This window comes from Metarhizium robertsii, assembly GCF_000187425.2.
Source record: "Metarhizium robertsii ARSEF 23 chromosome Unknown MAA_Scf_3, whole genome shotgun sequence".
Taxonomy (NCBI): Eukaryota; Fungi; Ascomycota; class Sordariomycetes; order Hypocreales; family Clavicipitaceae; genus Metarhizium; species Metarhizium robertsii.
Window position 1 is genome coordinate 2523336 of NW_011942171.1, and position 12787 is coordinate 2536122.

The 12787-nt window shown below is 46.6% G+C and overlaps 6 protein-coding genes across 6 annotated transcripts; 2 read left to right on the forward strand and 4 right to left on the reverse strand.

Moving 5' to 3' along the window:
* Positions 1–1234: 1234 nt before the first annotated feature.
* MAA_03651 (glycosyltransferase family 41) lies at positions 1235–1806 on the forward strand (the record flags this gene model as incomplete). The annotated part of the gene is made up of 2 exons (XM_007821649.2): positions 1235–1447; positions 1477–1806. The coding sequence occupies 2 exons, from the start codon at positions 1235–1237 to the stop codon at positions 1804–1806; spliced, it is 543 nt and encodes a 180-aa protein (XP_007819840.2).
* A 535-nt stretch (positions 1807–2341) lies between these two features.
* Positions 2342–3357, reverse strand: MAA_03650 (Ribosomal protein S3Ae; the record flags this gene model as incomplete). Its single annotated transcript, XM_007821648.1, has 5 exons — positions 2342–2485; positions 2546–3047; positions 3121–3146; positions 3203–3287; positions 3344–3357. 5 exons carry the CDS (start codon positions 3355–3357, stop codon positions 2342–2344), a joined length of 771 nt encoding a protein of 256 aa, XP_007819839.1.
* Positions 3358–5084: 1727 nt separating this feature from the next.
* On the reverse strand, positions 5085–7754 carry MAA_10967 (uncharacterized protein; the record flags this gene model as incomplete). Its single annotated transcript, XM_011412912.1, has 17 exons — positions 5085–5097; positions 5151–5220; positions 5277–5362; positions 5430–5459; positions 5525–5687; positions 5861–6020; positions 6071–6153; positions 6208–6250; positions 6300–6355; positions 6408–6447; positions 6523–6592; positions 6649–6686; positions 6762–6805; positions 6858–6997; positions 7057–7122; positions 7311–7433; positions 7498–7754. The coding sequence occupies 17 exons, from the start codon at positions 7752–7754 to the stop codon at positions 5085–5087; spliced, it is 1482 nt and encodes a 493-aa protein (XP_011411214.1).
* A 1222-nt stretch (positions 7755–8976) lies between these two features.
* Positions 8977–9611, forward strand: MAA_03649 (uncharacterized protein; the record flags this gene model as incomplete). The annotated part of the gene is made up of 4 exons (XM_007821647.2): positions 8977–9036; positions 9097–9235; positions 9314–9361; positions 9445–9611. The coding sequence occupies 4 exons, from the start codon at positions 8977–8979 to the stop codon at positions 9609–9611; spliced, it is 414 nt and encodes a 137-aa protein (XP_007819838.2).
* A 106-nt stretch (positions 9612–9717) lies between these two features.
* On the reverse strand, positions 9718–10699 carry MAA_03648 (uracil phosphoribosyltransferase; the record flags this gene model as incomplete). The annotated part of the gene is made up of 4 exons (XM_007821646.1): positions 9718–9837; positions 9903–10057; positions 10135–10493; positions 10554–10699. The coding sequence occupies 4 exons, from the start codon at positions 10697–10699 to the stop codon at positions 9718–9720; spliced, it is 780 nt and encodes a 259-aa protein (XP_007819837.1).
* A 610-nt stretch (positions 10700–11309) lies between these two features.
* MAA_10968 (uncharacterized protein) lies at positions 11310–12384 on the reverse strand (the record flags this gene model as incomplete). The annotated part of the gene is made up of 2 exons (XM_011412913.1): positions 11310–12182; positions 12256–12384. The coding sequence occupies 2 exons, from the start codon at positions 12382–12384 to the stop codon at positions 11310–11312; spliced, it is 1002 nt and encodes a 333-aa protein (XP_011411215.1).
* Positions 12385–12787: the final 403 nt, after the last annotated feature.

A 12787-nucleotide genomic window follows, 5' to 3' on the forward strand; every position in this document is an offset into this window, starting at 1 on the left:
GCCAGAGGTCGAGGGGGGAAGTACTTGATCTCGGAATAGAGAACGAGAGGAGCTCAAGTTGAGGTTCAGTTCAGAAACTGACATCAACCGTCATGAAACCCTCGGAGTTCAAAACACAGGAAAGTTTGTTGACGAGATCTCGAGGGGAAGAGGACGTCGATTGAATTGTGGACAGCTGGCAGCCCCACATCTGTGATTGTTCCTTAGGCACTCCGTACTCTGCGTAGGTACTTAGGGGGTAGGCATTTATTGGTAGGCACTCGGGCTGGTTGAACTGTCCTTTCAGACTCCAGGGCGCTAGTCGATAAATGGTTCAATGGCAGGCAAACTGTTGACATGTTTTTTTGCGTGAAGTTGTCCCAAAAATTCCTACAAATTTACCTGGTATTCAATTGCGTCCCTGAAAGGATTTATACATCTATAATACTTTATGGCCATCCCTTTCAAGGTCATTAGCGGACAAGAAGGAAGCATCCCAGCCAGATTGTTGGGACCCACATTGGTGACTTATCAAGACTCCGTCGTGATAACAGATCTTTCGCCTCAAAAGCGACTTGGCCAGCTAATTTTTTCCTGTGGACCATTGCCGGCCTAATTTTTTCACTGCGCGCCAGAATCGCTATGTTAATATCAACCGCTTCTAGAGCCTATCTTAACTGCTATAATGCAGCGATGACTCGGGCTGCATGGCAACTGAGCAGACACTATTCCCATAATTCTGAACCCGAAGCTGTACGACCTCTGGCGTTCGACTTACACGAACCGGCAAAGCCAAAAGTAAATGCAACAACCTCTCCCATACTCTTCCTGCATGGACTTTTTGGTTCTAAGAAGAATAACAGGGGAATCAGCAAGTAAGCCTTTCAAGTTTCATACCAGCATAGTGTAAAATGCTTACTTTGTTGTTTCATCAGAGCAATAGCTCGCGATTTAGGCAGATACGTATACGCCTTGGTTAGTCTGATCAGTCAGCACGCAAGATGGTCATTCGCGTGCTAAACACAAATTAAATTACCAGGACTTGCGAAATCATGGGGAATCTCCGCATAACGAGCGGCATGATTATCTATCGATGGCAGAAGACGTCTCGTCATTTATCAAGGATAAAATGCTTACTGATGTTAGTATTATCGGCCATTCAATGTACGTTCTATACATATAATCTATCAATTGATTGACCAGTGAATTGAATTCTCTAACGAGAGTCTGATGATTCAGGGGTGCAAAGACGGCCATGACGCTTGCTCTTCGCTCTCCGGAAATGGTATCAAATGTGGTGGCAGTTGACAATGCCCCTGTTGATGTTTCATTAGATGGCGATTTCGTCAAATACATCAGGGGAATGAAGATGATTCAAGGTGCCAAAATTTCTCGCCAAGCCGAGGCCGACGCAATTTTACAGAATTTCGAAGAGGTACGATTCGTATTGCAGACCCCCTTCTATCATGTACGTTTTTCGGGCTAACGCGGTGACAGTCTGTGCCCATCCGACAGTTTCTCCTCGGAAATCTATACAGAGTCCCTGGAGAGAATGTGCAGCAGTTTCGTATTCCTTTGGATATTCTAGGAAAATCGCTTGCCCATTTAGGGGACTTCCCCTACAAGAATACCCAGGAACGGAGGTTCAAGAAACCGGCTCTTTTTGTCCGAGGAACGAAAAGTCGTTATGTCGCGGATGATGTGCTGCCTGCGATCGGAGAATTCTTTCCTCGTTTCCGTCTCGTAGACATCGATGCAGGTCACTGGCTAATATCTGAACAACCCGAAGCATTTCGGCAAGGTGAGAATGTGATTCTGTCAACTTAGCAAGCATATAGTCTAATTCTCTAAACAGCCGTCGTTCCGTTCCTGCAAGAAGATATAGATTGAAGGATCCTCGTGTTATTTGGTAGCTGAAATAGGTCCATTCCAAAGTGAGCGTGGAATTGGGCACTCACGGCGAAGGCTATTATTGTAATGTTATATGGGGTGTACTCCGTACTCTGGCTAAATTCCAACAGGCATTAATGCTTGGCCAGCTTCTTAGTACCAAGTTCGATATCAGGGGGCCATTTGTCTCTTCAGTCTGCAAACAGCTTCATGACACCTATTTCTGGGCAAATATAGGACCGATCTGGAGCTGACGGCATGGCAGATAGACGCACATGAACACAACATGCATCACAGAAAATAGATCAGACCACAGGTTTCATAGAGTAACAGAGCCTTTTTGTACCATTTACGGAGAATTACCGTTCTCCAACCGCGCCGTTGATGATAGCCACAATGACCGAAATAATGCCAGAGATGAGTGCATCACCAGTGAGAATCCCTCTAGTCTCGCACTTGCATGTAACAACTCTTAAACCTCAGCCAAAACTCGTTCCTTGAACTCTCGCTCAACCTTCTGGCCCTGATCATCCGTCCCCGACTCTCCGTGGAGAGCCATCAACGCACCCAGGTCAAACTTGGGGGCCTTCAGAAGCTTCACCTTGCGAATATGCACCTATAATGCTCTTGTTAGTTACATACAAATAACTGACGGCTTGAATATCTCTTTACGCACGTTTTGCAGGGGATAGATGCCAATGGTGGACTTCTCAATCTCGCGACCAATAACCTCGGGAATCAGCTTTGATGTCAACTGAGTAAGAGTGCAGCTGGAAGCTTCGCGCTGAATGATATCAGTCATCTTGCGTCGGATGGCACGAATTTGCGAAGATGCGGCGTAGGTAGTCTTCTTGATCTGGTTAGGGCGTCGCTTAGTGAATCCGATTGCAAAAAGGCGGATGAGATAGTCGTCGGTCGTCTTGACGGTGACATTGGCCTCAATAAGAGTCTGCCACTTGCGAACAAGAGATCGGAGCTTGTCGGATGTGAAATCCAACCCGTGGAAGTTGGTCAGGCAGTTTTTTCCCTGAACCTCATCCACTCGAAGGCGAACCTTGCGAAAAGAATGCTCTTCGTCCTTCTGGAGATCGGCCAAGGAGACCTCGACAATGCGGCCTTTCAAAGCATCATTTGCGTTCTTAAGACCAGTCGTGCGGTTCACGAGGGTCTTGCCGACACTATTTTCTGTTGTCAGCCCCGGTTTAATCTACGCACGCTTTCTGAGATCGCTAAACAAAACATCAAACTCACTCTCGAACGCTGAAGGAGCTGGGAGCCTAGAAAGAAAGGTTTAGCGAAATGCCTATAAATTGTTGCGGTAGATTGAGCCCACCTTGATCGAATACCAGTCCTTGCGGGAGAATGGGTCGACGGTCTTCTTCTTGAGACCTTTCTTGCCCTTGGAGAGTCTCTTGTTCCTACATTTCATTAGAAACTACAGTTCCAAATGTAGTCGCGAACAGGGCATGCTCACTTTCCAACCGCCATGATTGCTGGCCGATATGTGAACAGTGGGAGAATCCGATGATGCTGGAGGGATTGGTGGAGGGGCGAGAATAATTTCAATTGTTGTGTGCACCAACTAGGTCTAAGCGAACTATCAAAGTCTCACGGAGTGACTTTTGTCCGGATCCATTACCCAAAAGCCCGAAGAGATTGTCACGTGCCACACAACCACCAAAAACACGCTGCTCCACAAGCTTAGAAAATTCTGTCCGTACGGAGTAAATTAAATCTTGGACTTTCGGTGTGGCCCACTTCTTACAGAGTACCTAGTAATCACTGGACGTAAGGTCTGGCTTCAGGTTCGAAGTCTTCGTTTGACCAAACTTGCCCTGATTGTCAATTATGATCTCTATGCCAATTGCAAGGGCGATCTCAGACAGAGTGCAGAAATGTGACTAATGCGAATTTCATGATTTTCAATAATGCTACATACTGCCGTCTCAATTCTTCGACTCTGTTCTTCAGTTGGATTCCAGGAAAACGGCCAACTTTCCACCGAGTTTATATTGTCAGGTACTCTCAACCGCATGGCCAACTCTGACTGCTACGGCGATAGTCCTGATAGTTGTCCACCAAAAGCTTTGCGACTGCAAATACATGCCCAATGAACCCTCCCCCCCTCGGCTCTTGAAAGTATTCCCCCGCCGTCCAACGTCGTCTCCATGCTTAGCGTGGGCTAAGACTGCATTATGAATGAACGGCTTGGCTCTGTCGATGCCCAATTGTCGAAACTCGGAAAGCTAAAATAGGCGTCTAAGGGTGACTAGTTAGACAATTGCTGATGATGATACTTGTTGATGCCGAGCTGAGGACCGACCTGTCGGAGTAGAATCTGAATCACATGTTATCCGGTAATTGATTGAGCCGTCTGGGCTACTCTGTTCATCGTAGGGTACGCTATGACCGTTGTGCTTCATTAAGCCTTCGCCAACCAATTCGGCATCGCTTTGGTTTAGACAATAACCGCCCATCTTGTTGAGCAGGTACACCGCAGTTGGCGAGGCAGGGCTTATGAGAGCATCTCGGCTTGCGCTTTGTGTGCTTATACAAGGCTTTGAGGCGTCGCATCTGAGTAATCGCGGCCTTCGAGGGGGGGCTTCCTCGACTTTTTGGTATGTTCTCAGGTGCCCAGTGTCGGCACTTCCGTGTTGTGATGCCATGATGTTAGATGCTTGCTGTCAAGATGTAGAACACGTTGAAAGCGCATTTCTTGATCGAAATTTGACTTTCTTCGATATAATAAGCTTTAATATTCCAAGCTTCTGTACCGGCGACCCAACAATGTCATTCTGGTCAACTCCTCAAGCTCGGCTGGGATTTCGATGTTGGGTATCAATATGATCGTCAGCTGACAGGCGGGGCCTCAGTTAGGTGTCAATGTGGCTACCTACCAGACCCAGGAGGAATTTCGATCTTCATCCACAGACAGCTGAACACGTTGGAGGGAACACGTCTGGATTGACAACACGCAAGCATTACTGTACACTAAATTGCGGATCAAGTAGTATAATGTGTATGGCCCGCTAGCAGCGTTGGATGGAAGGTAGAAAGTCATTTTGAGTCAGGTATCATTATCTACGAGACGCATTGATTTTGGGGCTCATGAGGCACGGAAGCACATCTGTGTCGGCACAAGCAATAATGTGTTGGGGTGTATAGTGATTGACTAGCTATTCAGCATTTTACAAGATCAAGGATCCTTTCCCTCCTCAGTGATCGATACTGCAACCTAATGAGCAAAGCCCCTACAAGCTTAAAAAAGGGGCACGACTTACTCTTCCCACATCCTCCCCTGAACTGATTGAAGCTCCTCAGCAGTGAGGCGTTTACCAGCAGTAAAATAGCCTGACAACAAGGGTTAGCTCAAATTGGCGTCTTTGTGCTTCGACTAAGCCACTCACCAGCAGTTATTTTTGCGTCAATTTCAACTCTGGAATCGGCGGGAATCAACTCTTCTGGCAGCTCGACTCTTTCCAAGATTGGAATTCTAGTTGGGGTAAGCATTTGGGATGGGTTCTCATTGTGGTCCTCGACCATGGCGGGTTTTAGCTCACCCCTGGCTAACGATAGCATCATGTTTCATGCTGTAAATATTTAGTTAGCAATTTCAATTTTGAGTGCCAGCTGCAGGTTTGACGCAAAAACTTACTTGCTCATGCTCAGCATTCTGTCGATCTTCTGAATGCCTAGCCAGTGCAAAATGTCGGGCATAAGAGCCTGGAAGCGCATGTCTTTGACACCGGCAATGTTCTCCGTCCTCATAAAATAATCTGAAGCTCGATCCTCGCCTCGTTTCCGAGCGTTGTAGACCACTTAAAAACCAGTTAACGTACCTTGTACGAACAGCATCATAGCATAAGGGACCAGATTCGAATCTGGGAAAGACTTACGATACTGATGTGACTGTTAGGGAAAGACCACTTAAAGAGCAACGGCGCGTCACAACAATATAGGAACATTAAATATTGGTGAGCGTTTCCTGGACATACCTTAGTTACTTCGCCCAATGCTCTGCCCTCCTTTCTGAAGTAAATTACCACCCCACTCCCACCATTCTGTGCCTCTTTGACAGCTTCCTCGATACCGAAAATAAGATACGGACGGCATGTACAGATATCAGATCCAAATACGTCGCTCCCATTGCACTAAAAATGTCAGTATGAAGCGGGAAATTGTTCCGCTGTAATTGTCCCACCTCATCATGAATGCGAAGAGACAATCGAACATTTTGGTCCGACATCTTCTCTGGATCCCCGAAGCAATAAACGGTCAGCCCGCCTTCAGATTGTTAGCACTTGTGACTCTTGAAAATAATTAGAATGAAGCTGTTACCAATGGGTGGAAGAAAAACTTTGATATCACCGCGAGTAATCAGCTGTGTTTGTGTGAGCACATGATTGTTTATATCAGACGTTGCGTCGCACCTCAGGATAGCTACCGCCCGTATGTTCGAAAAGTGACCGACGAAGGGTAGCCTCATCTGAGGAGTGTGAGTCGCAGTTTTCATCAAGGCAGTTATTCGAACCGCTTACCAATTCCAAACCTTTCTGCAACACCTGGAAGGTACCAAACCTAAGGTTTGTAAGTTTCGTTGATAACATTCTGATCTGCCCACTCTGTTCCTATAACGTATGATTGCCAACTCACAGGTTCAACAGCAAACTTTGTCACAGCAAGCTCGCCTAACTTGTTTAGGCACACCTTGCCATCGGGCACGCTTAAAGAACAATCAGTTATGGAACCGTGGTGTTGTGATTGGGTTATTCGTCTCACAGTCTTCCGGCTTTTACACTCTCCTCTAATTCAGGCAGCTGTGAGACGAAGCGTATTAGAAGTCCAGCGGGAATGCAATATTTTCATGCCAAAAAGATGTAGGCCAGACGTACTTTCATGTGCGCTTTTGTAATAGCAATTGTTGGCCGTAGATCAACTAGCGTCCAGTCAGCTAGGAACTTCTGAAACTCAACTTCTGCGTTAAGTACCGTGCTCCTCCTCCATGATATTCTTAAATGTCCATGGCGTAAGGTGTCCCCAAGGATCCATGGCCACAATCTTACGGGGATCTCCCCATTGCGGGAAGGGGCCGATACGAGTTGCAGGTTCAGTATTGGTGAAGTCGGGCCTTCGAAAAGTGTCGATCAGAGGTCATCTTCTATCCCTACTGTCAAGTAGAGCACGTACCTGTGGTCTCTATCAAGCTCTTTGCTGGCCACAGCTAGTGCATAATATATGGAATAGGACCCTCCACTGGGTATAAATTAGTGCTATTGCCGTGGCACATTGAATTCATGGATAATCCTTACTGTGCTGTCTAATGTTAGAACATACTCTAGTGTCGGTGTGGGATAATGTCTAACCTCCGATGGCTATATGTGAAAGGACAAAATACATGTCAATACTTGCTCGTCATATTTTTTTGGACTAGGTAAAATTACAGACCATTGCGTCGCCGGATGGTCGATGGAGATCTCGAAACTACAACTGGTCCTCGCTTGGTCGGATCTGGGTTGCCCCAATCCATTCGTAAAGGGTCTATCCCAATCTGCTTTGGGTACGTCCTGACATCAATTGACTTAGCCTCATTATAGAAAGAGAGAAATTTGTAATAAAGGGACAGCTTACGTGAGAATGATACGCGATGTGAATGGGGATCGAGGACTCGAGATGGGAAGGGCGGATGCAGCGGCATTAGGACCTGTTGATTCCCCTCCACCTCGCACTTCCGAACGTATTTTTGTATGAGATGAGCCATCTGGATCAGATTCCTCGGCACCTACCCTCTCGGTGAGAGATTCAACAGCCGTTAGTAACTGTGTTTGTGTGTGCTGGATTTGACGAAGCGCATCTAGCACCGCAGGGTCTGGAGTTGCCGGATTCATCCTCGAGCACGTATGCCAATTTCGTATTTCAGTCAGAGCTAAAAGGAAAATGTTGACACTTCACAACGAAAGGGTACGTAGATGCATGGGAGAAGACTTCCTGCTTTATCCAACCGGACTTGTCGGGGATACTGAGGTCGTGCTCGATAAAGGGAGGGAGGTCACGCGGGTTTAGATCTCGGGGGTCAAGCACAGTTGCATCCGATCGCTATTCTTGGCTTGCCACCTGTCAGGTAAGTGGTCTGGTGCAACACCGCGCGGCCCCTGCCCCGAAAAAAAGAAAAGCCAGCAAAAGGAGATTCACCAGTGCTAGCGCTATCTACCCTTCTATCTGGCCATAGCCCATGGGATGTTACAAGAAGTTATTTTGTTCTCCTATAAAAGGGTGACGCCCGCCAAAGACCATGCCATAGAGGCTCTTTCTCAACGACATATGTCAAGTACAATTCTTATCCGTGTAGTAGTTTTACTCGCTGATTATTAACCCCTGCTCCTTCCCCGAAGCCTTGCACACCGTACAAGCTGTTGGGTGGGATAACAGGAGTCGGGCTGTTAAGATGACTAGCTCCGGAAACATGTCGAAAAGGCGGTCATGATCATGTCTCAGGCCACTACTTCGTTCGATGCCCAACAGTTGTAGCACGGCTCGTCCAAATGAGGAGGAGTACATGACTACCTACCTAGTACGCAAACGGCAGCAAGTTGATCTGCAGAAGCACGACTGGTGCGGGGTAAATACGGAGGGGCGCTGCGTTTCCTGCATGTTGCGGACGTTGAATCCGATCACAAAAGTTACATGGATCTAGGCACCTACAATGTTGTACGTAGAAGGTCGATAGTACTTATACTCAAGTAGGCGAGTGCCCTGGGCACTAGCAACACAAGTAATACACTTTCAACCTGCGCGTGACCATCAGCGTCCGCATAGGTAAGGGATCTTACGTTCGGCACTTATGGAAGCATACTTGTAGGCGGTACAGACCTGGAGTGATGAAGAACCAATTATAATACGGATCTAGGTAACTAGTACCTAGGTATTTGACAATATTCTCCACTACTAGTACCTTGGTTATCGATAAGTATTGAGTCAGCGCCAGCTAATGGGTACCCCCACCCACTATCACGACAACTGCTCCTCAGACGCGCAACCCAAATATTCCTATTCCACCTTCTTGACAAATAAACGACCGAACCTCTATATCACTCGCATCTCAGATCCGCAATGGGAAAGCGCAAGAAGTCGTCCAGAAAGCCAATGGGCCCCAAAAAGGTTTCCTCTCATGTTCATAATTTTTTTTCTCTAATGAGTGGCTGACAGACTTATTCTCTAACTAAAATGTAGTCTGACCCTTTACCATCAACATTCACTTGTCTTTTCTGCAATCATGAGAAATCCGTCAGCGTCAAACTGGACAGAAAAGCGGGTGTTGGCCAATTAGACTGTCGTATCTGTGGCCAGAAATTTCAATGTGCCGTTAACTGTCTGTCTTTGCACCATTCTTTACCGCGTAGCTTATTGATTCAATCAGTCTAGCTAACGCTCTGGCACGTACATACAGATCTCTCTGCCGCTGTCGACGTGTATGGTGAATGGGTAGATGCCGCCGGTAAGCGAGAAGGCGATTGAACCTCACATTCTTACTGTGTGGATGTGTATGAATAACCTGAGCTAATCACCTCCGATACACAGATGCAGTTGCGAAAGCAGACACGGCGGCGGGAAACTACGGAAGCACGACGGCAAGGGCATTCAACGCAACTAAACGTAGCCAAAGTGGCAGAGCTGCCCAGGGCGAGGACGAAGACGATGCACATTATGAAGGCGATGGAGTCGTTGCGGATGATGAAGAATACTGATTAGCCCTGCAATGCCTTCTTCCTCACAAATGAAACCAACCCTCGACCAGACGACGAACCACCATAGCCGCCATACAGGTGTATATTTCCTAACCCTCTGTACACTTCAAATTGTATAGAACCTGTCACCAAAGTCTCCTAGACCCGGGATGATATAGCTGACGAAGGTTAGCTCGAGTTTCACTTTGTTCGTGGCTCTTGAATCATACTTCTTCTCATCCAAACCCTGCGTGGTCCACGGGTCAGCTTGTTACATCAACTATGCTCTGGGCAAAAGCCGGGTGACCATACCTGATCAATGAAGGCAGTGACAACTTTCAGTCGAGGGAACTTAGTGGCAAAATTATTAACGCCTTCCGGGCTAGCGATGATGTTGAGGAAAAGAATGTGGTCCTCCGGTACTCCACGTGCCTTCAACACTTGTACTGCCATGATGGCAGATCCTCCTGCATGATACACGAGCAGATTAGTATATCAATCGACTGCAGGTCACTCACGACAGACGCCGCCTGGTATAATTCACCTGTTGCAAACATGGGGTCCAATAAAAGCACCCAGCGATCAGCAATATCTTCTGGTAGCTTGTCGTAGAAGAGTTTCGGTTGCGCCGTATCTTCATCTCGTTGAATAAGAATTTTGCCGATCCTAACAGACCGACAGCAATCTCTCAGTCCTTGTTCCATCGCTTCGCCTGCTCGCATAATCGAAACTCCACATATCTTCCCCTGAAACATCAGCCCATCATAAGTGCGGCCAACTGGTGTGGTGATAGTCTGTGCTATAACAGGAAGATGATTGAGGCCTTCCTCTACCAAGAGGCGAATAATACGGTTCGAATAGAAAATGAAGTCGGCTCGCTCGGTGTTCTTATTCCGTATCATTCTGTAATATTAAGTTGGTACAGAAAAAAAACCTTGTATTCCAGTACTTCTGTGAACTTACGAGAGGAGGGCAATTAGCTGTGGGGTTTGAGGAAGGATGCAAACATTATCAAAGTTAACTCCCGCTGAGAGCGTGGCACTGGGTTTCTCACCAGTTGGCCGGTGGCTTGACCCAATGCATTGTGTAGGAACTGGTCTATCTGACATGACGATATGGCATAGATGCTATTGTGGGAAGTCAGGTTGCAAGTGGTTGAGCCTCAAGGCAGCTCTTCTGTGAACAGCTAGCTGTAAACCAGTAGTTCACTCGAGAGGAGGAGGGGTACGAGAGAAGGGATAAATAGCGCCTCATCGAATGTTAATTTTTTTTAAAAAAAATTCATAATAATAAAACGCAGCGCTGCTTTATCTAGTTGATTTTAATTTTTTCTGTTTCTTTTCTTTTCTTTTCTTTTTTCCTGTTAGTGGATTTTACGGCACTACTGCCTTTTTTTTTTTTTCTTGCGCGGCTATAGTGCTCTTTTATTTTATTTTATTATACTAACGCGAATAATTATAGTGAATTAATCAAATTTTTTAGTAGAAATATAATAAATAAATAAAAAAGTAAGAGTTTATTTAGATCTTTGTTTTCTAAAAAAAAAAAAAAGAAAGAAAGAAAGAAAGATAGAAAAAACCTATAAATAATTATAATGTTTTTTTTGTTCCTCTCCAGCATTAAATCTCGTGCAAGCGTAGTATTGTTAAGTAGGTATGCTTTCTTAAAAAATAGCGGTGCGAGCATTTTTTTAGATTATTGTTATTTGCCACTACGAATTCATTCTTTATCGTCCCTCTCGCTTTCCTGCCCCGCCGTAGCAAAATTGAGATGTTTCCAGTCTTCTAACTCCTCGGTAACTGAGCGCATTCTATCCCGAATGCTCTCAATTGCGTAGCTCCCCAACAAGAGCCTCAGGGGCGGGTATGTGCAGTGTGCCAGCTGCCACACAAGCTCGGCACATTTTACTGCACTGGTCGGTTGGCGGTCCCCAAGCCACTGTACCATTCTCCTTGCATGAAGCGCTGGAGAGGTTGCATTTCCGTATCCATTACTTGAGGGCTTGATGAGAAAATGGCCCCAGGTTGGCAGGGGACTATCGCCAGTATCCGGCTCATCACGTCTCACCAAACCTGGCTCAATTAACGTGGCCCTGACGTTAAAAGAATCAGTCTCATATAGCATTGCTTCAATCAAACCTTCAACAGCGTACTTGGTTGCGCAGTAAGGTCCCAACCCTGGGACTCCAAGTGCTCCAGAAGTCGAACTGAATATGAGATAGCGGCCACTGTTCTGTCTCCGGAAGTAAGGGAGCGTGGTGTGAATGATGTGAAGCGTTCCAATGAAATTCGTCTCAAACTGATTACGGAGGTCATGCTCATCCTGATCCTCGCACGAACCAATGACTCCGTGGCCGGAGCAGTTCGCAACGACGTCAAACCGTCGGAACCGATCTAGTGCATCCTGAACAACCTTGGCAACTGAATCACGAGAGCGTACATCGCAAAGGGCTCCAAGGCAATTGTCATGATGTATGTTTGCAATGTCATCAATGTTAGATTCGTGGATTCGTCCGACTGAAGTCACCAAGTCCCCACGAGACAGTGCGTATTTTACGAGTGACCGGCCCATATGGCCAGTTCCCCCGAATATCTGAGTGAGAATATATATAAGCATACATATAAACGTAAAACGCGTATTCAAGTAGCAGGAGACTTGCGCTTACTATCCATACAAGCTGCTTTGCAGGTGAGCTCATTGATGGGGGGTCACAGCTCGCTGGGAGCTGGAGTCGCGGCTTATTGGAATTACCGTCCGGCACGTCTGGTGCATTCTCGTAAGGTAGGGAATCCATGGAACCGGCTGGCTCTCTGTCGCGGGGATGTACGTATTTTCGCTGCCCTTTTGTTATTAAATATCAAACTCTCACAATAGCGCCAGGCGTCTAACTCCCATGGCTACTATAATAAGTTGGATTTGAGCGAGACGAATTATGGACAAGCAGATCTGTTGTGAGGGCCCACACTGCTATTGGTGGTAGTGGTATTTTGCTGCTACACGCTCTTGGCGCCTTAACTGACCTACGGCCTTTGGCATGTGGCGGCTGGGGTTGCAAGTTCTTAATAAACAGGAATTCATGAGAGGTAGGGGAAAAACTGCTTTGCTATCGGGGCTACTATCGGCCCACCACCGACCAAACTCAGTCTAACATTTTCACATGCAGGGACGGGGGCTTTAAGCAGAGGCGAATAACACAG